Source organism: Ranitomeya imitator, chromosome 3, assembly GCF_032444005.1.
Source record: "Ranitomeya imitator isolate aRanImi1 chromosome 3, aRanImi1.pri, whole genome shotgun sequence".
In the NCBI taxonomy this organism is placed as follows: domain Eukaryota; kingdom Metazoa; phylum Chordata; class Amphibia; order Anura; family Dendrobatidae; genus Ranitomeya; species Ranitomeya imitator.
Genome location: NC_091284.1, coordinates 253,561,595 through 253,585,034, shown reverse-complemented (window position 1 = coordinate 253,585,034; position 23,440 = coordinate 253,561,595). Strand labels below are relative to the sequence as shown.

The 23,440-nt window shown below is 44.3% G+C and overlaps 1 protein-coding gene across 1 annotated transcript in view; it reads left to right on the top strand.

Annotated features, from left to right (window-relative positions):
* The window catches only part of LOC138669690 (periphilin-1-like), a 177,612-nt gene that overhangs the window by 52,046 nt on the left and 102,126 nt on the right, over positions 1-23,440 (top strand). Inside the window, exon 3 of the mRNA XM_069756387.1 lies at positions 19,626-19,704. Within this exon, the coding sequence (XP_069612488.1) occupies positions 19,651-19,704 (54 nt within the window). The 5' untranslated portion in view covers positions 19,626-19,650. The remainder of the gene's footprint in view (positions 1-19,625; positions 19,705-23,440) is intronic.

Sequence of the window (23,440 nt, the reverse complement as noted above, 5' to 3'; positions counted from 1 at the left end):
CCCCCCCCCCCCCTCCCACACCCTGTGCGCCCCCCCTTCCCCCTGTGATTAAAATACTCACCTGGCTCCCGGCTCCATCGCAGGGTCCTGTCCTGGTCGCACCTTCTACTATATGAGCGGTCACGTGGGGCCGCTCATTTACAGTAATGAATATGCGGCTCCACCCCTATGGGAGGTGGAGCCGCATATTCATGATTGTAATCAGCGGCCCCACGTGACCGCTCATACAGTACAAGGTGCGGCCAGGACAGGAAGCAGCGCCAGCCAGCGAGGGAGCTGGGTAAGTATTTTAATCACAGTGGGGGGGCCGCACAGGAGTGTAAGGGGGTGGGAACCTGGATCTTGATTTTACACACAATTATTCATATCTTCTCTACAGCAAATGCTGCTGCAGGGAAGATATGAATGGGGCTTCAGCACCAGATGCAGGGGACAGCTCTAAACTTTAGCGCTGTCTCCGGCACGGTGCGTGTGGAACCCAGTGGGCACACGGGCGGCACACGTGTGCCACACTGATGTGCCACAGAAACGCATCGGCACACGGATAATTCCAGTACCGGAATTATCTGGACGTGTGAGACTGGCCTAAAACCCCTGATCTCTTCCCCAATATAGCACAGGTCTTAGACTTTTTACAAAAGGGTCTAGAAATGGGCCTCACCCGTAGCACACTAAAACTGCAAGTATCAGCTCTTAGTACCTTTTTTCGATCTTGACTTAGCCAGCCACCGCTGGATCAAATGTTTTATGGTGTCGGCAGCCAGAATTCGTCCTAAACTTCATAGTCAGGTGCCTCCTTGGGATCTCAATATTGTTCTTAACAGCCTAACTAGGGATGCATTTGAGCCTTTAGGCTATGTGCACACGTATTCTGGTCCACTGTGGATTTTTCTGCAGCGGATTTGATAAATCCGCAGTGCAAAACCGCTGTGGATTTACCGCGGTTTTTCTGCAGATTTCACTGCGGTTTTACAACTGCAGTTTTCTATTGGAGCAGCTGTAAAACCGCTGCGGAATCCGCAGAAAGAAGTGACATGCTGCGTTTCCGCGCGTTTTTTTTCTGCAGCATGTGCACAGCGTTTTTTGTTTCCCATAGGTATACACTGAACTGTAAACTCATGGGAAACTGCTGTGGACACGCTGCAGATCCGCAGCGTGTGCACATACCCTTAGAATCTATCACCATAAAGAACTTAATCTTTATTTTTTATATAGCGCTAAGGCTAGTTTCACATTTGCGTTTAAAACGCATCCACAGGTGGTGAAAAAACGCATGTAAACGTGTACAAACGCTGCATTTTTTAGACGCATGCGTTTTCGTATGCAGTAAAAAAAGCCGCGTTTTTACGCGTTTACATGCGTTTTTTCCTGCGTTTGCGTTTTTGATACGCATGATGAGAAATTTCACAAGAGAAAAATCAAGATCCAGACACTGCCAATGGGACTACAGAGGGCGTGTGACATGACTCTGTGGACCAAAATATGGAAAAATTGTAGCTCTCAAAATGTGGTAACGCAAAAAATATTTTTTGGAATAAAAAGCGTCTTTAGTGTGTGACAGCTGCCAATCATAAAAATCAACTAGAAAACCCACTATAAATAGAAATGGCTAGGGTTTGGGTCCCTAGGGTTAGGGTTTGGATCCCTAGGGTTAGGGTTTGGATCCCTAGGGTTAGGGTTTGGATCCCTAGGGTTAGGGTTAGGCTTTGGATCCCTAGGGTTAGGCTTTGGATCCCTAGGGTTAGGGTTTGGATCCCTTTATCACCTTGATGGTGGGGGGTGGCTTATCAGTGTGTAGACTGTTTTTTTCTATTGAAACGCATGCGTTTAAAAATGCAACCAAATGTGCTTAAAAACGCATGCGTTTACATAGACAGCAATACGTTTTTTTGCCGCAAAAAAAAGCCTCTAGAAATTACTACATGTTGTATTTCCGCAAAAAAAGCAAGCATAGAAACGACGCATGCGTCGTCAAATGCGTACAAAAAAAAGCATGTGTTTTTAATGTTAAATATAGGGGGAAAAAATGCATGCGTTTATATGCGTTTAAACGCAGCGGCAAAAAACGCGAATGTGAAACCAGCCTAAGATATTCCGCAGAGCTTTACAGTTTGCACACATTATCATTGCTGTCCCCAATGGGGCTCACAATCTTAGTTCCCTATCAGTATGTCTTTGGAATGTGGGAGGAAACCGGAGAACCCAGAGGAAACCCACGCAAACATGGAGAGAACATACAAACTCTTTGCAGATGTTGTCCAGGGTGGGGCTTGAACCCAGGACTGCAGCGCTGCAAGGCTGCAGAGCTATCCACTGAGCCACCGTGCTGCCCCACCGTCTTCTTAGTCGCAATCACTACTGCTAGACGTATATGAGAATTGCAGGCGCTGTCGATACAGGAACCCTATCTAAGGCTAGTTTCACACTAGCGTTTATCCAGGCTACGGAGGGATGCGGACTTCCTCTGTGAAGCCCCGCCCACTTCCGCGCCTCTTCGTTCAGCTCTGCCTACGGCTGCATGCGGCGTGCGTACCCTATCTTTAACATTGGGTACGCAGGCCATGCGTCGTTTTGACGGTGCGACATCTGCATGAAAATGCAACATGTTGCGTTTGACGCAGGTCGTCGCATCGTCAAAACGACGCATGCGGTGGCATTCGCATACAGCGGCATGGCCTGCGTACCCAATGTTAAAGATGGGGTGCTCATGTAGGCGGAGCTGAACAGAGGTGTGGCAGTGGGTGGGGCTTCACGGAGGAAGTCCACATCCAACCCCCCTGCAGCCCGGATAAACACTAGTGTGAAACTAGCCTAACACTCACTGCAGACAGTATTATCATTAGATTAGATCACTCTTTACTACCTGAAGTGGTCTCAAACTTCCGTAGGGATCAGGATATTGTGCTGCCCTCATTCTGCCCAAACCCTTCCAGCCCAAAGGAAGAGACCATCCACACCCTTGATGTCCGCAGGGTGGTTCTATTTTACCAACAACAGACTGAAGCCTGGCGAGTTGACCAAAATCTATTCATCCAGTCGTCAGGGCGAAAAAAGGCAAGAAGGCGGCAAAGAACACGATCGCAAACTGGATCAGACAGTCTATTTGCCTAGCCTACTCTTCTCAGAAGCTGGATCCACCTGCTTCACTGAAGGCGCACTCTACTCGGGCGATGGCAGCATCATGGGCAGAGAGGGTTAATGCTTCGTCAGAGCAGATATGCAGAGCTGCCACCTGGTTGTCCATCCACATGTTCACCAGACATTACAGGCTAAATTTCAATAAGGATTTAACATTTGGCAGACGAGTTCTGCAGGCTGTGATCCCTCTCTAAAGAAATTAGCTGTTGGTGCTACTCCGAAGTGGCTGTCGTGGAAGATGACTGGAGAAAATAGAATTAGTCTAAGGCTATGTGCACACGTTCAGGATTTCTCGCAGAAAATTCCTGAGAAAAACCTGAAATTTTCTGCAAGAAATCTGCATACGTTTTTGGTGCGTTTTTGATGCGTTTTTTTTCGGACATTTCCCAATGCATTTTGTAGTGGGAAATCCGCAAACAAAAAGGCTAAATTAATGAACATGCTGCGTTTTTTTTACCGCGATGTATTTTTTTCGCGGAAAAAAACGCATCATGTGCACAAAACATGCAGAATTGATTCTAAATGATGGGATGTGTATTGTATGTGTTTTTTTTTTTTTTTTTGCGGTTTTATAGCGTTTTTTATCAGGGGAAAAAAACAGTAACGTGTGCACACAGCCTTACAGGTAATTCGGTTTCTATAGGAACCTTCCATGACGGCACTAATTTCCCTCCCTATCTGGTATTCTTATTGAATGATTCCTGCACTTTTATGGTAACTATACATGCTAGTGTATCCAGGAAAACACTGGTGGTTGCAGGAAGGGGAGGGGAATTTAACCTCTGTGTTCCTGTCCTCTATTAGGGTGGGGAAGACAACCTTTGAAGTGGCTGTCGTGGAAGGTTCCTAGAAACTGAATTACTTGTAAGGCTAATTCTATTTTCTGTCCACTCTTCCATAAAGTCCACCTCTATGGAGTGTACGGCTTATTGTGGCCGTATGGACAGATAGCCCAGTCTCTGCTTGGGAACTCTGCAACTCCTTCAGGGTTACCTTTTGGTCTCTGTGCTGCCTCTATGATTAATGCCCTTTTTGGTGGGCGGCCCTCTCTTGGCAGGTTTGCTGTGGTATCATGTTCTTTCCATTTAATGATAATGGATTTGATGGATCTGTGGGGGATCATCTGAGATTGGGATAATTTTAATAGACCACTATAGTTTAGACAGAGCTGCTATGTTTTGGCAGCATCCAAGAAATTCCGTCCGGCTCTGTAGACCTTCCTACTGAGTGCACCTCAGCAGGGGATCTACTGCGTGATTTGGTGTGCGTTTCAGGACCCTGATGTCTGCTAATCGGGCAATTTAAAATATCTGGTAAACTGGAAAAAAAACTTGTTTAAAATTTTAGTTACTGTTCCGCAGTAAGACTGCAGCTTTTCAGAGAAAACTTATTTTAAATGGGGGTGGTCACCAGGAGAATAGGTTGATAGTCTCCAAGTTATATGCATGGTGTAGTCTTTCCACTGAACTAGATGGAGGGGGTCTCTAAATACATACAGTAGATTAAGGATATTCCTATTTTTCAACAATATATTTGTATATGGTCTTGTTATTGCAGGATTGGTTTCTTTAAAGCTATTTTCAGTGAAAAATATATTTACTGTAACATTCATTCATTTTAGAATGTTCACATGTTTAAAAATTTTACTACCATATATTTATCATCTTTCAAAATATTTAATCAAACCGTGTTTCTTTGTAAATGTAGATAAATATACTGGTTCTTCCTTTGTTCCCTATGTTCATGTAACTTTAGTTTTTGTTGTTTTCCACAGCTCCAGTCAGTTGGTGGCATTAGAAAATCATAGAATGTTACATCTTTGACCTCTTTGACCGCTGCGATATCAGGAGAACAGAAAGGGGGGGAGGGGAAAGGATCCTCACTGGTGAATATGTTTACATTTGACTTTTGAAGCACAATTTTTGGCTGGGCTACATTGCAGATACCATGTCGCATTTACAAGAGCCCCTGAGGTTGGAAAACCTTAGAACTCTCCTCCCCCTCCCCTCATGAGTCAATCCATTTTGGAAACTACACCGCTCAAGAAACGAATCTAGGTTTGTAGTGTCCTTTTTGGACTCCACAGGTGATTCTCAAAGTTTTTTTTTTCCCCAAAAAAAATACTGCTCTAGAACACCCTCAAAGGGACACCATTTTGTATAGTACACCCCTCTTAGGCCGGGGTGACACTAGTGTATTGCATCCGATGAATTTGGACTGTGAGACAGACCCTCATTTGATGCATTAATATTTTTCCCTATCTTCCTTCTGAATATTTGGGGCCTGTCTTATGGTCCAGTGTGTCTTATAGTCCTAAAAATATGGTAAGTGGTCAGAGTAGAGCACCGGATAAATATCATCCTAAATGTTATGTAAAATGTTAACAAAAGCTTCAACTAAATCCACAAAAAGTCAGTCCCCACTCAGGTTCATCATCTGTTACTGCAAATGTAGGGGACTTCCAATTACTGGTAGTACAAAGGCTCTGTAAAAGCGCTATGGCTTCTCACAGACCAAAAGAAATTCAGCAAATTCTGCACTGTCAAATCCAAATGACCCCCACCCGCCCCCTCATCTGAGCCCCACAGTGTGCCTAAACCACATTTTTGCTTACGCGTATTTGGCATTCCGGAAGAGATGAGAGCATGCTTACTGTATATACTCGAGTATAAGACGACCCGAGTATAAGCCGACCCCCCCCCCCCAATTTTGCCACAAAAAGCTGGGAAAACTTAATGACTCGAGTATAAGCCTAGGGTGGAAAATGCAGCAGCTACTGGTAAATTTCAAAAGTAAAAATAGATACCAATAAAAGTAAAATTAATTGAGACATCAGTAGGGTTAAGTATGTTTGAATATCCATATTGAATCAGGAGCCCCATATAATGCTCCATACAGTTTGATGGGCCCCATTAGATGCTTCATATTAAAATATGCCCCATATAATCCTGCATAAAGGGTAATAAGGGCCCCATAAGATGCTCCATAGAGATATTTGCCCTATATAGTGCTGCACAAACGTTATGGCCCCATAAAATGCTCCATACAGTCACTTGCCCATTTAGTGCTGCATAAACGTTGTGGCCCCATAAGATGCTCCATACAGTCACTTGCCCCATATGCTTTTGCTGCGATATAAAAAAAAAAAATCACATGCTCGCCTCTCGTCGCTCAGGACCCCCGGCACTTTCAATAGTCACCTGCTCCTCGTTCCAGTGCGGCTCCGTCTTCAGCACTGACGTTCACGCAGAGGGCGCGCACTGACCACGTCACCGCGCCCTCTGACCTGAGTGTCACAGCCAGAGGACGCTGAAGACGGAGCCGCACCGGAACGAGGAGCAGTGAATGCAGCGCTGCGCTCCCCTCCCCATATACTCACCTACTCATGGCGCGGTGCAGTCCCTGCTTCTTCCAGCGCTGCATCTTCTTCCTGTATTGAGCGGTCACAGTTACCGCTCATTACAGTAATGAATATGTGGCTCCACCTCTGTGGGAGGTGGAGCCGCATATTCATTACTGTAATGAGCGGTACCATGTGACTGCTCAGTACAGGAAGAAGCTGCAGCGCTGGGAGAAGCAGGGACGGGACGTGCAGGGACCGTGCCAGGAGTAGGTGAGTATAATTACACAGCCCGTGCTCCCCCCTCCCCTGCCGACCCCTGGGTATGACTTGAGTATAAGCTGAGAGGGGGACTTTCAGCCCAAAAAAGTGGGCTGAAAATCTCGGCTTATACTCGAGTATATACGGTAATTTATAGGTGCGTGTCTCCAGAAGCACAAGCTGGGCATAATGTACTACAATAGCAGATTTGGAATTTTTCACTTGGCAACATCCATTGCTGCTTGTTTTTGGAAAACGCCCATGGAGTAAAAATCATCACTACACTTTTATATAAATTTCTCATATAGCGATGCATTTATCTTATTGACACCACAGGTGTCACAGAATTTTATACCATTTGGCAGCAAAGAAAAAATAATTTACATTTTTACCACCAAGATTGTGTGCCCCAGATTTTACATTTTCATACTGAAAAATGGGTAAAAATGGCACCAAAACTTGTCCCACAATTTCTACTGAACGTGGTAATACCCCATATCTGGCTGCACAGTACTACTTAGCCATACTGAGAGACTCGGGAGGGAAGGAGCGCTATTTACCTCCTGGAGCGCAGATTTTCCTAGAATAGTTTGCGGACTCCATATACAGAGCCTCGAAGTGTTAGAAAAGCAGAATTCCCCTCTCAAGTGACCCCATTTTGGAAATGATACCCCTTTGGCAATTTATTTACAGATGTCCATGATTTTCACTTCATGGGTGTTTTCCATAAACAAGCGGTAGTGGATGTTACTGAGTGAAAATTGCAAAGTGCCATTGTAGTGCCCAGTATGTTGTGGTGCCAAGCGCATGCTTCTTGAAGTCACTATTGAGAGCAGCATCAGAGGGGTTAAACGTCTGCGATGGGTGATAGCACCCATCTTAGGCATTGCTGCAGGTTGTCGCCTATCATACAGAGCTGACGCTGCACCTGATTGCGACGCTCATCGTGAGCAATCGCGGTGCCATATATACACCTCTGTGCGGCAACGCAGCTCCCGCAGAGCAGTATATATGGCGCATTTCTTTAAGGGGTTAAAAACTGACTAGTTAAATCCTTCTAAGCTCTGTGTAGAAACATGTGGTTTATTTTCCTTGTAAGAGACATGAGTCACTGCAAAATTCCCTGATGGGGGGATGAGCTGATCAGCAGGGTGAGGAGTAGAAGACTAGAACTAGAACTGCAGGTACAAGAAACTTCATGTTTCTACATAGAGGAAAGAGAATAATTTACTGGGTAGAAGAGCAAACTTAGTAATTGTAAGTACACAGTGTTATTTAACACTGTGAATGCAACATATTAAGATAATAACAATTTTGATGGGCTTGCTTCTTTAAGGATTATGGGAAGGACACAGATCTCACTGAGAATCTGCCTCCATAGCTTGTGTTTTGTGTTCAATGTTTTATTTATTGAGAATCATTAGATGGTTGACATCAGCAAACAAAGAATCAATTAGGGTAAACTCGAAAAACAGAAGAGGCATAGAAATTTCACTTTTTTAAAGGCCATTCAAGTCTCAAAGGAATGAATGACCTCTAGTGAAGTACCTAAAATGCCAGAAATAAGAAATAATTGCCTCTGTTAAAACATTATTAATACAGCAAATGAAAGATTTTTGATACCTATTAACAAATAATCCAAATAAAGTTGGTTAACTGAAGCTCTGGGGAACAAAAATTCGCCATTAGATAGTTATGAAACTAACTAGAAACAAAGAGCACATAAAGGGGTAAATGGAACTGAAGGAATGGGGAGGGAAGATGGAAGGGAAACAGGTCCGCTGGTGCATCGGTTGTGTCTGAAATCAAGGTGTGGAATCTGGCACACATAAGGATTATAAATGTCAGAGTTCCTAAAAGTTACTCAGGAGTTCCAGACAGGTGTAAAGGAAGACAAATTATGTGTGGAAAGTGCTGCTAGTTCTTCAGTATAAAACAATTGGTCAATCTTAAGGAATAGTTGATTTTCACTTGGAATATTAGATGTGCGCCATAAAGTGGGTACTAGAAGCTTACCAGCTGTCAGAATGAAGGAGGCCAATCTAGATATAAGTTTATTTGAGACCGTCGGAAGATATAGGAAAACGTGTTCCGGTTTTAGTTTTATATGAAAATGTATCACTTCATCTAAAATTTGAGATACGATTTTCCCAAATTTTTGTATAATGTGACAGGACCACCAAATATGAAGGTATGAACCTCTGTCCTTTTCACATCTCCAGCATATATCAGGTGTCGTAGGGAACCACTTATGCAGCAGAGGAGTTGTGTACCAGTGGGTTATTTTGTAACTATTTTCTTGAGCACTCACACATTGTGAAGGGCCGTATGTAGATTTGGAAATTAGGTTAATTTGAGCATTAGTAAACGAGTGGCCTAATTCTTTTTCCCATTTCAGCAGAAAAGCTCTTTTCAGGGGAATATCTTTTATGGGTAGCAAATTCTAGAGGAGGGAAAGCACCTTTTTCGGTACTCTTGTTTGAGAGCACAAAGTTTCAAAGGTGGTTAACGGCCGCCTTAAGGGTATGTTCACACGTTCCTGATTTCCATCCTTTTTTTTTCAGGACTGAAACCGCAGCTCTTTGCAGAAAACGCAGGTCCTTTTTTTGGTGCGTTTTTTGGTGCGTTTTTTGGTGCGTTTTTTGATGCGTTTTTTGATGCAGTTTTCTATGCAGAGTCTGTGTGTTTTCTAGGAAGTTTTTTAGGGTTAAAATGGCTGAAAATACCCTAACCCTAACCCTACCCCTACCCCTAACCCTATTCTAACCTTAGTGGAAAAAAAAAAATTCTTAATTTTTTTATTGTCCCTACCTATGGGGGTGACAAAGGGGGGGGGGGGGGTGTCATTTACTATTTTTTTTTATTTTGATCACTGAGATAGGTTATATCTCAGTGATCAAAATGCACTTTGGAACGAATCTGCCGGCCGGCAGATTCGGCGGGCGCACTGCGCATGCGCCCGCCATTTTGCAAGATGGCGGCGCCCAGGGAGAAGACGGCCGGACGGACACCGGGAGGCCGGGTAAGTATAAGGGGGGGAGATTAGGGCACGGGGGGGGGGGGGGGGGGGGGGCATCGGAGCACGGGGGGGGGGCATCGGAGCACGGGGAGGGGGGGCATCGGAGCATGGGGGGGTGGGATCGGGGCAGCCACACTCCGCCCACGCACTTCCGCCCGCTTCCCCGCACTTCCTGCTGCAGCGGTTCGGCACCACAAACCGCAATAAAACCCGCAGATATATTTTTGATCTGCGGGTTTTATTGCGGGTTTGACCTCACAATGGAGGTCTATGGGTGCAGAACCGCTGCGGCTCCGAAAAAAGAAGTGACATGGTACTTCTTTTTTACCGCGGCTATTCAGCGCGGCTTTTTTTCCCGATTCCCGCATCATGTGCACAGTGGTTCCTGTTTTCCATAGGGTACAGTGTACTGTACCCTGCATGGAAAACAGCTGCAGAACCGCAGCGGCAAAAACGCTGCGGTTCCGCAGAAAAAAACGCACTGTGTGAACATGGCCTTAGTCTCCACTAATCATGACTTGGCCCAATGTCTTCCTGAGAGATTCATAGTGGATGAAGGTGTAATTAGACATAGTGGGGAGCTCCTTCATATCTTGAAAGGAAATAACTGTCCCCTCCTTGTATATCTGATCCAGCAGGGGTGACTTATAAGCTGAAGTAGGTTTTGCTAGTTTGAGGACTATGTCTGATACCCTAGTTAGTGGGGAGGGAGACAAGTAGGGTACCACAGATTTCCAGCACCTGACCGCTGCACGAGTAAGGAGGTTTGGAAAGGTAGTTTTGAGTGGTGTAACGGGAGATTGGATAATAGATCGCAACTGATCGGAGACATCTGCTCTTCTATAGTGAGGCTGGGTTTCTCTCTAGTCATCCTGACCCAATCAACCGTCCTTGAAAGTTTAACGGCTGAATAGTAGAAATGGATATTGGGGGCTCCCATACCTCCATTTCATTTTGGGTAAAGAGTGTGTGGGAGTTAAAGGGAACCTGTCACCCCGTTTCTTCAGTAGGAGATAAAAATTCCGTTAAATAGGGCCTGAGCTGTGCTTTACAATAGGGTATTTTTTGTCCCCTGATTCCCTACCTATGCTGCCGAAATACCTTACAAAAGTGGCCTTTTTCGCCTGTCAATCAGGCTGGTCAGGTCGGATGGGCGTGGTCACAGCGCTGTTTCTCCTTCACATCTTGCTTATGTTCCCGTTGGTGGCGTAGTGCTTCTCGCATGCGCAAGTGCCGAATGCACTGCGCAGCTGTAGAAAAAGAGCGCGCTCGCCGCTATTCAGCGGTTTCTCGGTGGGCGCGGCCATCTTCCTGAGGCCGCGCGTGCGCAGATGGAGTCTCCTGCTTCCCGGGGCTTCAGGAAAATGGCCGCGGGATGCCGCGCGTGCGCAGATGGACATCGCGGCGGCCATTTTCCTGAAGCCGAGATGTGAACGGGGTGACAGGTTCCCTTTAAGCCTTGAACGATGCTTATTCCATATGTAGTTAAAGAAGGCGCATTTGACTCGTGTCAGGAATGCCTTGGACAGCTCTATAGGCAGCATTTGAAATGGATAAATTCGTTTAGGTAAGAGAATGCTTTTAATTAGGTTTTTTCTGCCCATCGAAGAAAGAGATGGGGCCCTCCAGTTCTTTGTATGGTCTGCTATTAGGGTAAGGAGTGGTTTATAATTTAAGTTAAATAAGTCCTTAGAGGATGGGCTATTCTTAATGCCAAGATACTTTTATATAATTGCCAGGCCAGTGGAAGGGAAATTGTGATTTGAAGCAGTTTATAGTGCTAGCAGGTATATTTATTCCTAACGCTTCGGATTTGGTTAAGTTTATTTTGAAATTAGAAAGAGAGCCATATCTCTCCAGGATCCGCATAAGGGCCGGTATGCCTCTATGGGGGCAAGTCAAAGTAATAAATCATCTGCGAAGGCCATGGTTTTATGGGATATTCCTGGTATGTTCACTCCCTCTGACCTTGCTCAAATTAATGGCCTTGATTAGGGGCTCCATCACCTTTATGAATAACAACGGCTAGAGGGTACAACCTTGTCTTGTGCCATTATGAATCTCAAATGGTTTGGTAAGGGAATGAAGTCTGATTTTTAGCCAATGGTTGGGAATACATTTGAAATTTGGCCGCAGTTAGCGAGGGAGGAAAGTTAAAGCAGTCAAGGGTGCCCTGAAGGAAGATCCAATCCACTCTGTCAAACCCTTTCTCCGCATCAGTGCACTAATGGTATCTTATGGAGATTAGAGTGTTGCATTAAATGGAGGATTCTCCAGGTGTTTTCCTTGCCCTCTCTACCTCTAATGAAGCCTGTCTGGTGAGATCAGGTTCTGCAGGTGTTCCGCTATGCGTTTTGCAAGCATGCTAGCATAAATTTTGAGATCTACATTCAGAAGGGATTCTTGCCCTTGTTGTGTATTAGAGAAATATGGTCTTCCAAGGATTGAGGGGGCAAGGGCTTCCCCCAGAGCACTTCATTACACAAGTTAAGAAAATGGGGTTCAAGGGTCTCGGAGAAAGTTTAATAGTATATGACAGGCAGTCCATCTGGCCCAGGAGCTTTCCCTGTGGTACTATTTGACAGTGGATCGGACCTCGCATCAAGTAAAGGGTCTAGTAAGGGACTCTTGTAGTTCTAAAGTAAGTTTGGGCAGATTAAGGCCAGATAAGGAGGACTGGATTTCCGCACGTTTTCTTGCCTGATCTGTCAGACCCGTCTGGTTGTAAATTATAAAAGTTTGAGTAATATTTTAAAAATTCAGATGAATTTGTTTAAGGTCTGATGTACTAGAGGTTTTCAGAGTGAATATTAATCTAGTCTTGTTTTAATTAGCGTTTCATAGGCTTGGAGGCCTTATCGCCATGTACATATATGCAATTTCTCCAACCAAGATACTGTTTGGCAAGCAAGTCTTTTAGTTGTAATTGTTTGGCTGTCAGGGCCTCCAAGCTTGCAACAAGGTTCTTTTATGTTGTGTTTCTAATTTAGCTATTTCTTCATAGAGATCATGCATTATCTTTTTGCGTTGTTTGTTGAGATGGGAAGCTATGAAATCAGTTCACCCCTAACTACCGCTTTGAGTTTCCCACACTATTGGAAAGCTCACCTCCGGAGTAATATTAGTCTTAAAGAAGTCTATTAAGGGACTAGGATTTTGTTGTTTGTTAGAATCTGAAGTTAAAATTGATTTGTTTAGCCTCCAAGATCTGTGTATAGAATGGGATTTTGAAGTTGAGAAGCATATCGAGACAATTGAGTGGTCAGAGTGGATTGAGGGGAGTATCTCCGCTTTAGAGATTTTTGGCAGTAGAGACCTTGGTAAAAAAAAAAAAAAAATACCGTATATACTCGAGTATAAGCCGACACATTAATTTTGCCACAAAAAAACTGGGAAAACTTAATGACTCGAGTATAAGCCTAGGGTGGGAAATGCAGCAGCTACCGGTAAATGTCAAAAGTAAAAATAGATACCAATAAATGTAAAATTTATTGAGACATCAGTAGGTTAAGTGTTTTTGAATATCCATATTGAATCAGGAGCCCCATATAATGCTCCATAAAGCTTATGATGGCCCCATAAGATGCTCCATATTAAAATATGCCCCATATAATCCTGCATAAAGGTTAATAAAGGCCCCATAAGATGCTCCATAGACACATTTGCCCAATATAATGCTGCACAAATGTTGATTATGGCCCCATAAGATACTCCATACAGACACTTGCCCCATATAATGCTGCACAGACGTTGATTATGCCACCATAAGGTGCTCCATACAGACACTTGCCCCATTTGCTGTTGCTGCAATAAAAAAAAAAAAAATCATACTCAACTCTCCGTCGCTCAGGCCCCCGACACTTTCAATATTCACCAGACTTCGTTCTGGCGCCGCTCCATCTTCAGCATCTTCTGCACTGACGTTCAGGCAGAGGGCGCGCACTAACCACGTCACCGCGCCCTCTGACCTGAGCGTCACTGCAGAAGACGCTAAAGACGGAGCGGCGCCCGGAATGGGGAGCAAGTGAATATCGCGCAGTGCTCCCCCTCCCTATTATACTCACCTGCTCCTGGCGCTGTGCAGTCCCTGCGCATCTTCTTCCTGTACTGAGCTGTCACCGTTACTGCTCATTACAATAATGAATATGTGGCTCCACCCCTATGGGAGGTGGAGTAGCATATTCATTACTGTAATGAGCGGTCCCATGTGACCGCTCAGTACAAGAAAAAGCTAGGGAGCCAGGGACCACGCCAGGAGCAGGTGAGTATAATTAGACAGTCCCCGCTCCCCCTCCCCTGCCGACCCCTGGGTATGACTTGAGCATAAGCCGAGAGGGACTTTCAGCCCAAAAAAATGGGCTGAAAATCTCGGCTTATACTAGAGTATATACGGTAGTCAATTCTGTGGTAAGAATTATATGGATGGGAGAAAAAGTGAAGTAAAGATCAGTAGGGTGCAGATGTCGCCATACGTCAACTAATGAGAGATTATGAAGTGATTTCTTTACCTTGATAATATTTTGGTATGAGATCTGGCATTTCTTTGTGGATGAATCCAAGGTTGGGTCTAGGGGTATATTAAGATCTCCTCCAAGAATTGGTGTGCCCTCTAAATAGGAGCGCAACGGGTTTCGTTTGGAGGTGATCCATTTAATTTGTTTTTTGTTATGGGCATATGGGTTGCCGATAGAAACCAAGGCTCTCCAGAGCTTATGTTAAACTAAAGGGGCTATTGCCAGTGTGAGACCTGTAGATCAGGAGAGAAACCTGTCAGTCATTACATGACTCAAACTGATATTTCCCTTTTTCATTTAAAATAATGTTTCATTTAAAAATGTATTACTGTATATGCTCGAGTATAAGCCGACCCGAGTATAAGTCGAGGCACCTACTTTTGCCACGGAAAACTGGGTAAGCTTATTGACTCGAGTATAAGCCTGGTATGCATTGTCCCCTTATCCCTGTCCTGCTGTGCATGGTTCCCCTCTCCTGGTATGAATGCCTCCCCATCCCTGTCTGCATGCCTCCCCTGTCATTGTATGCATGCCTGTCCTGGTGTGAATGCTTCCCCATCCCTGTCTGCATGCCTCTCCCTTCCCTGTCCTGGTATGAATGCCTCCTCCGTTCTGTCCCTGTCTGCATACCTCCCCCTTCCCTGTCCTGGTATGAATGCCTCCCCCGTTCCTTCCCTGTATGCATGCCTCCTTATACCCTATCCCTGTGTGCATGTTTTCCTATTAAAAAAACAAACCATCATACTCCCCTACCTGTGCGCCCTGGGTGCTGGCACTGCATCTCGTTCCGACACCTGCCTGCCTGCACGAGTATATACGGTATTGGTGTAATTCTATTTGGGAGAACATAACTTTTAAAAAATTTTTAATTAAAATTTTTGGAACACTGACTAAATATATACAAATCCAGTAAATTTATTAATGCTGGTCTCCTTGTGGTAAAAGTGATAAAATGTTAGGGTATGTGCACATGTTGCAGATTTGCCTGCGGATTTTTTTGCACTAAATCCGCAGGTCTTGGCAGAAAACGCAGGTGCGTTTTTTTTCACGGTTTTTGATGCGGTTTTGTATGCAGTTTTGAAAGCTATATAAAGATGTATTATTAAACAAAAAAAAAAAGTTATGTCTTGTCCAACCTCCTCTTTTACATTTGTCCAACCCACACTCCATTACACACATAGACAGACAGATAAATACATAGACAGAAGGAATGAGATAGATAGATGTAGATAGATATGTGGATAGTTAGGCTACTTTCGCACATCAAGTTTTTGCTGTCAGGCACAATCCGGCGAGTTTTGAAAAAAAAGGATCCTTTTTTTTCTGAGTTGTATTAGTGATCGGATTGCGCCAGATGGCCACATGTTTCATCCGTTTTTTGCCGGATCCGTAAAAAAAAACTGTCCGCAGGACGGAGAAAACGTACAGAGGAAAGTTTTTTTTCTGTCCGGTGAAAAAATGCACAGCAACAGATCCGGCAAAAATATATGAAACTGAGATGTGAAATGATGAATCCGGCCTCCGAATCCGATTTTTCATGAATTTTTTTCCTTTGAAATCATGCACATTTTCCATTCTCTCTAAAAAAAAAAATTGGATCAGTTGCATCAGTTTTTCACTATTTGCAACGGATCCGTTTTTCCACAAATTCACTGGATCCTGCCTGACGGAAACAAACTGATGTGTGAAAAGTAGCCCACTATCCATATATCTATCTACATCTATACATCAGGCAGGGTCCGGCGAATTTTTGAAAAAACTGATCCGTTGCAAATAGTGAAAAGCTGATGCAACTGATCCGTTGTTTTTTTTTTTTTTTTTAGAGAGAGAGAATGAAAGATGTGCATGATTTGAATGGAAAAAATGCATGAAAAACCAGATTCGGAGGCCGGATTCATCATTTCACATCTCAATTTCATACATTTTTCGCCGGATCCGTCGCTGTGCGTTTTTTCGCCGGACAGAAAAAACGTTGTTCTGTACGTTTTCTCCGTCCGCCAGAAACAGCTTTTCTGATGAATCTGGCAAAAAACTGATGAAACGTGTGGCCATCAGGCGCAATCCGGCGCTAATACAACTCTATGAGGAAAAAACGGATCCGGCGGAAACAAACGGATCCGTTTATTTTAAAACTCGCCGGATTGTGCCTGACGGCAAAAACCTGATGTATGAAAGCAGCCATATATATGGATAGATACATCTATGTATCTATAGATAGATATATCCATAGATATATAATAGCAAGGCCGATGTTTCTTAATGAGTGTTTAATAAAAAAATGAAAAAAAAATGAAAAAAATGTGTGCTCCCGCGCAATTTTCTGCGCCAGGGGCCGATATTTGTAGCCTGGGATGGGGTTAATACCCATGGCCCCTCCCTGGCTATGAATATCAGCCTGCAGCTGTCTGCGTAGCCTTTACTGGCTATTAAAATAGGGGGACCCTCCCCCCCCCCAAAAAAAAAAAAAAAAAAAAATGACGTGGGGTCCCCACTATATTTTATAGCCAGAAAGGCTACGCAGACAGCTGCGGGCTGATATTCATAGCCTAGAGAGGGGCCATGGATAATTGCTTCCCCCCCCCCCCCCGCTACAAATACCAGCCTGCAGCTGCTGTATGTATGTATGTACGTGTTTTTTTTTGTTTTGTTTTTTACATTCAACACATTAGCCGGATGATGGGACTACTACTGTCCCATCATTGGCTAATGTGTCAATAACTGTCATTGTAGCAGGCATAGCCCGATGGGACTTGTAGTCCCATTGGACGATGCCTGCACACACAGACCCCCGGGAGGCCCGCACAGACCCCGCCCGCACACACGCACAGTCTCCGCCCACACTCTTCCCCCCCCCCCTCCTCCCCCGATCTGCAGCGTTTCACCCACTGCTAAACCGCAGATCTTTTTTATATCTGCGGTTTTGCTGCGGAAGTGCCCGACTCCGTACAAGTCAATGGGTGCAGAAACGCTGCAGATCCGCACAAAGAATTGACATGCTGCAGCAAAAACAGCGCTGCATTTCCGTGCGTTTTTTTCCGCAGCATGTGCACAGTGCCATAGGTTTACATGGTACTGTAAACCGCATGGAAAACTGCTGCAGATCCGCAGCGTCAAAAACACCGCGGATCCGCGGTAAAACCCGCAACGTGTGCTCATGGCCTTATTCTCTGGGTCAGTATGATCACTGCGGTGCCAAGGATAGAATGTTTATGTATATAAATATGCATATAAAATGTTAATTTTTGCATCATCATGTTATGAGAGCTGTTCCTTTTTTATATTCCTCCAAAAGAGTTTTGTGAGGACTCATTATTTATTTTTTTTTTTTTCAGGATGAGTTGAAGATTTTATTTTATCACTTATCGTGTATAAGCTGAAATTTTCAGCACGTTTTTTGTTTGTGCTAAAAATGCCCAATAACACCCCCCCCCCCCCCCTTCCTCCCCTGACTTACACACGAGTCATTGTCCAGAAAGCTGGAGGGGGTGCGGCAGGAGTCGGCGGCTGAGACATCACTCTCCCTCCTCGCGCGGTCGCTGTACGTCCCTGCATCTCTGTTGTCCTTGCGCGGCAGCTCTTCCTGTGCTCAGCTGTCACATGGTACCGCTCATTAAGGTAACGAATATGCACGCGTCTCCATAGGCGTGGAGCTCATATTCATTACCTTATTGGAGCGGTATCACGTGACCGCTGAGCAAAGGAAGAGCTGCCGCGCAGGGACAACGGAGATACAGGAATGTGCAGCGACCGCGCGAGGAGGGTGAATAGGATGGGGGAGGGCGCCGAGCCATGCATATAACAGGGGAAGCCACACATAGCAGGACAGGGATGAGGGGACAATGCATACCGGGCTTATTCTCGAGTCAATAAGCTTACTCTGTTTCCGTGGCAAAATTAGGTGCCTCGGCTTATACTCCGGTCTGCTTATACTCGAGTATGTACCTTCCCCTGATTTTATAGGTTGGCAGAATGAGCAAAAAACAGCATTGCACTATGCATTAATATTGACAATGAAGCATGTTAGTTTAAAGAGGTTATCCAGCACTTTGTAATTTTTTTACTGTGGGCTTAAAGGGAACCTGTCACCCCCAAAATCGCGGGTGAGGTAAGCCCATTGGCATCAGGGGCTTATCTACAGCATTCTGGAATGCTGTAGATAAGCCCCCGATGTACCCTAAAAGATGAGAAAAAGAGGTTAGATTATACTCACCAGGGTCGGTTCCCGCTGTGGTTCCGGTCCGGCGCCTCCCATCTTCATCAGATGTCGTTCTCTTCTTGTCTTCACGCTGCGGCTCCAGCGCTGGCATACTTTGTCTGCCCTGTTGAGTGCAGAGCAAAGTACTGCAGTGCGCAGGCATCGGGAAAGGTCAGAGAGGCCCGGCGCCTGCGCACTGCAGTACTTTACTCTGCGCCGGACCAACAGCAGAAACGCCCCTGGGGGAGTATAATCTAACGTCTTTTTCTCATCTTTTAGGATACATTGGGGGCTTATCTACAGCATTCCAGAATGCTGTAGATAAGCCCCTGATGCCGATGGGCTTACTTCACCCGCGATTTTGGGGGTGACAGGTTCCCTTTAAGAACTTACAGGCAGGTAGTTGCTAACTAGCTGGCACAGAATGGTCACAGACCCCTCCTTCTGTGATTCAGCGGCTTCTGCTGACGTTGCATCGGCAGAGCAGTGGTCACTCTTCTGCTCTGTGTTGACGGAGCGTGACTGCAAATGTCGTGCTGATGGAGAGGCAGCTATTAATCAGCATGACGTTGGCAATCACGCCCCGTTGACAGAGTAGCCCGGGAGAAGACCTGCTCTGCTGCTGTGGGGCAGCTGAAGTTCTGGTAGGATAGGCCAGAAGCCATTGCCAAGTAGACTCTGTTGGCAACTACTGGCCTTTGAGTTTTTAGGCCTATAGTAAAAAAAAACAAAAAATACCCTGTAATGGTTCAGTAGTATTTAATAAGTGAATTGAGGAAAACCTCACCTCAGGTATGCTTTCTTTGTCATGCGAATACATGTAAATCCTGGAGAAAACCAGTATAACAATGTCTTTCAGTAAAACAAAAACCTGATCTAAAAATGATTATCACAGTGTTAGGCTATCGTCTGCCATTTTGTATAAATTATTTTTCTGAATTAAAAAGTGAAGTTCTGACCTGAATTGCTAAAACCTATGTAGCTACACTACAAATAAATCTTCTGTAGATCAAAGAAATTTTTTTCTGTGAATCCTTGCTGGATGTTAGTAGGTTAATGGAGTTTTCCCTCAATTTTATCTAGATGTTCAAATGGGCACTAAAATAGTTTGTTTATAAAGTATTGGTGATGGCGTTTTTTTTGTTGTTTTTTTTTAAGGGCACACTGGCCTAGTTCAGAAGAAATGTATCACCGTGGGGGAGATCGGGGATGGCAACATGGACACCACCAGATGGATGTAAGTGTTTCTGCTTCACCAGTGAATTCACTGATTGAGTAATGTGGCTCTTGTAAGATAAAAAGGATGACTACAGAATTAACTTGTGTGGCTACAGTGGAAGTACACTCATTTTTCTTTTTAGGTCCTCCTTAAAAAGAGAATCGTGTTAAAATGATCCCTTGCTATGATAACCATTTAGATTTGGTGATATGTGGTGTATTGTGGGCTTTTTTTCTGCATTTTTTTACATTTTAATTTTGTAAGTGTGATCTTAGATCATACATCTGAGGCCGGCCTCACACTAGCGTGTTTTACGGACGTAAGAGAGGTGCTGAAAATACAGATTGCATACGGCAGGGGTGTCAAACTGCATTCCTCGAGGGCTGCAAACAGGTCATGTTTTCAGGATTTCCTTGTACTGCACAGGTGATAATTTAATCACCTACACAAATAATGAGTTGGTGATTAAATTATCACCTGTGCAGTACAAGGAAATCCTGAAAATATGACCTGTTTGCAGCACTCGAGGAATGCAGTTTGACACCCCTGGCATATGGTACAATGCTTCTGTATGACCCAGCTCCTATCAGCCGTATTATACGGTCTTCTACGGCCGTAGAAAAACGCAGCATGCTGCGTTTGTCACCGTATTGTGCAAAAAACATGCCAATGAAAGTCTATGGGGGCCAGAAAAATACGGATTACACACGGACCAACAGTGTGACTTGCAAGAAATACGCAGCGGTGTTCTATGGAAAAGCCGGCTATATATATATATATATATATATATATATATATATATATATATATATATATATATATATATATATATATATATATATATATATATACACATATATACATATACACACACATACACAGGTTGTTGTAATATTTTATTATACTGGTAATCCACCTGAAGACCCTTGTTCTGTAAAAAAGGTAAAATAAAACAACAACAATATCCCATACCTTCCGATGATCAGTCTTGTCCCACGATGTAAATCCATCTGAAGGGGTTAACTAATTTTACAAGCAGAAGCCTGCTAATGCAGCTGTGCTCCTGCCTGTAAAACCCCAGGGAATGAATGGAATGTAGGTCAATGACCTGTAGTTACCTTCAGTCACGGTGATGCGCCCTCTGCTGGATGTCCTCATATGAACTCGAGCCTGGGAAAATATTCTGAAAAACACAACGGATCCAGTGCACGACGGACGCGACGTGTGGCGATCCGTCGGCAATACAAGTCTATGGGCAAAAAACGCATCCTGCGGGCACATTTGCAGGATTCGTTTTTTGTCCAATACAATAAATTTAGGGTTGGGGCTAAAGTTAGGGCTAGGGTTGGGGCTAAAGTTAAAGTTAGAGTTTGGATTAGGGTTGGTATTAGGGTTAGGGTTGGCATTAGGGTTACGTTTGGGATTGGGGTTAGGAGTCTATTGGGATTAGCGTTAGGTTTGAGGTTAGGGTTGAGATTAGGATTAGGGGTATGTTGGGTTTAGGGTTTTGATTAGGGTTATGGTTAATGTTGAGATTAGGGTTGTTTTGGGGTTAGGGTTGTGATTAGGATTATGGATCGGGTAGGGTTGGAGTTAGAATTGGGGGGCTCCAAACATGACAGCCAATTTTGCGCTCAAAAAGTCAGTTGGTGCTCCCTCCCTTCTGAGCTCTGCCGTGCACCCAAACAGTGGTTTACCCCCACATATGGGGCATCACCGTACTCAGGATAAATTGGACAACAACTTTTGGGGTCCAATTTCTCCTGTTACCCTTATGAAAATAAAAACTTAATGGCTAAAAAATCTTTTTTTTTGTGGGAAAAAAATTTTTTTTTTGTTTTCACGACTCTGCATTATAAACTTCTGTGAAGCACTTGGGCTTTCAAAGTTCTCACCACACATCTAGATAAGTTCCTTGGGGGTGGGGGGGGGGGGGGGTCTAGTTTCAAAAATGGGGTCACTTGTGGCACTTAGCCCCTCTCTTCCCACTCCCGAGTAGCGGTGGGATATGGGGTAATAAGGGGTCAATGTCACCTTGCGTCAATAAGAAGCCTATCCATTATTAATCCTAGAGTAGTGAAAGAATTAAAAACAAAATAAAGACACAGCCAGAAAAAAGTATTTTATTATTCCTAATTTAACCATACTTGCCATACTTCAGCGTCTGCAAAAAACGTAAGATAATAAACCGTATACTCCCTATCCGACGCAGTCGAATTAATAACGAGTGTCCCACGACGATCTCCCCTATAGAACAGTGACATCTGGTGATGTCAATGCTTTATAAGACCTCCAGTGACACACAGACAGGAGGCAATGGCTCCTGCAGTGCATCACTGAGAGGTTACTGTAGTTCACTGGTGTCACTTTATGGCAATTCCTGCGTGGGAACTTTCTCACACAGCAGTGCCAAATGTGAGACTAGGGACTATTTTTTTTACAGTGGCGGAGGAATACAGTGCGGAAGGATACCCCCCTCCCGTCATTGTATTCCTGGAGCCCCTAGAGAGAGGTCACATCAGCTGATGCTGATGCTCTCCACGGGAGATCGTCGTGGGACACTCGTGGATTTCTGCAGATCAGGGAGTATATTATTTGTTATTTTAATATTTTTTTACAGGTGACACTGGCTTCGGGGAACAAAGTGACAAGTAATGGTGAGTATGTACTGTTGTATGTACTGTATGTCTATATATGTACTGTATGTTGTACATATGTATGATGTATGTTGTACGTATGTATGTTGTACGTATGTATGTTGTACGTATGTATGTTGTACGTATGTATGTTGTACGTACGTACGTACGTATGTTGTATGTATGTTGTACGTACGTATGTATGTTGTACGTATGTATGTTGTGTGTATGTTGTACGTACGTGTGTATGTTGTACGTACGTGTGTATGGTTGTACGTATGTATGTATGATGTACATATGTATGTATATATGTATGTATGTTGTACGTACGTACGTACGTATGTATGTTGTACGTATGTATGTTGTGTGTATGTTGTACGTACGTGTGTATGTTGTACGTACGTGTGTATGTTGTACGTACGTGTGTATGGTTGTACGTATGTATGTATGATGTACATATGTATGTATGTATGTATGTTGTACGTACGTACACAGTCACCGCCCACATTCCGCCATCGCACTCTTCCCCCCCCCCTCCCGATCTGCAGCGTTTCTCACAGCAAAACCAAAGATCTTTTTTAACCTACAAGGAAAGAAAGGGTTTATTTTCATTCCGATATTTGTGTCCCATTGACTTGCATTGGTTTCTGGTATCTGAATCGGCGATGTCCGATATTTCCCGATATCAGAAAGGTATCACTCAACACTACTCTTTACTCACAGCTTTCCACAGTACAAGAAATCCTTTAGTTTAGTCACTAAACACGCCACTCCTCCTGTGACTAGTTACCGTGGGAGACTGCACGCTGTGGGTGCCAGATGTCTCAGCTCCCCTGGCTGTCTGGCTCTGTTGGCCTGTGTTGCCTCACACAGGTGGATTTGCAGAGCCGACTGCTCTATACTCCTCCAAACCACACTGACACTGGCCCTGACCTGATACACCCAAACCCTTTACTGCAGGGATTTTAACTAGGATCTGTGGCGTTCAGCCACAAGGAAAATCCGGGCCTGGAGTGAAACGGACTGCATGACTACCGTCCTGCAGTCTGTTTCCAAACACACAAACCCCAGAGCAGGTTTTCCCAAATCTGCCTTGGACACTAACATCCCCAAGACTA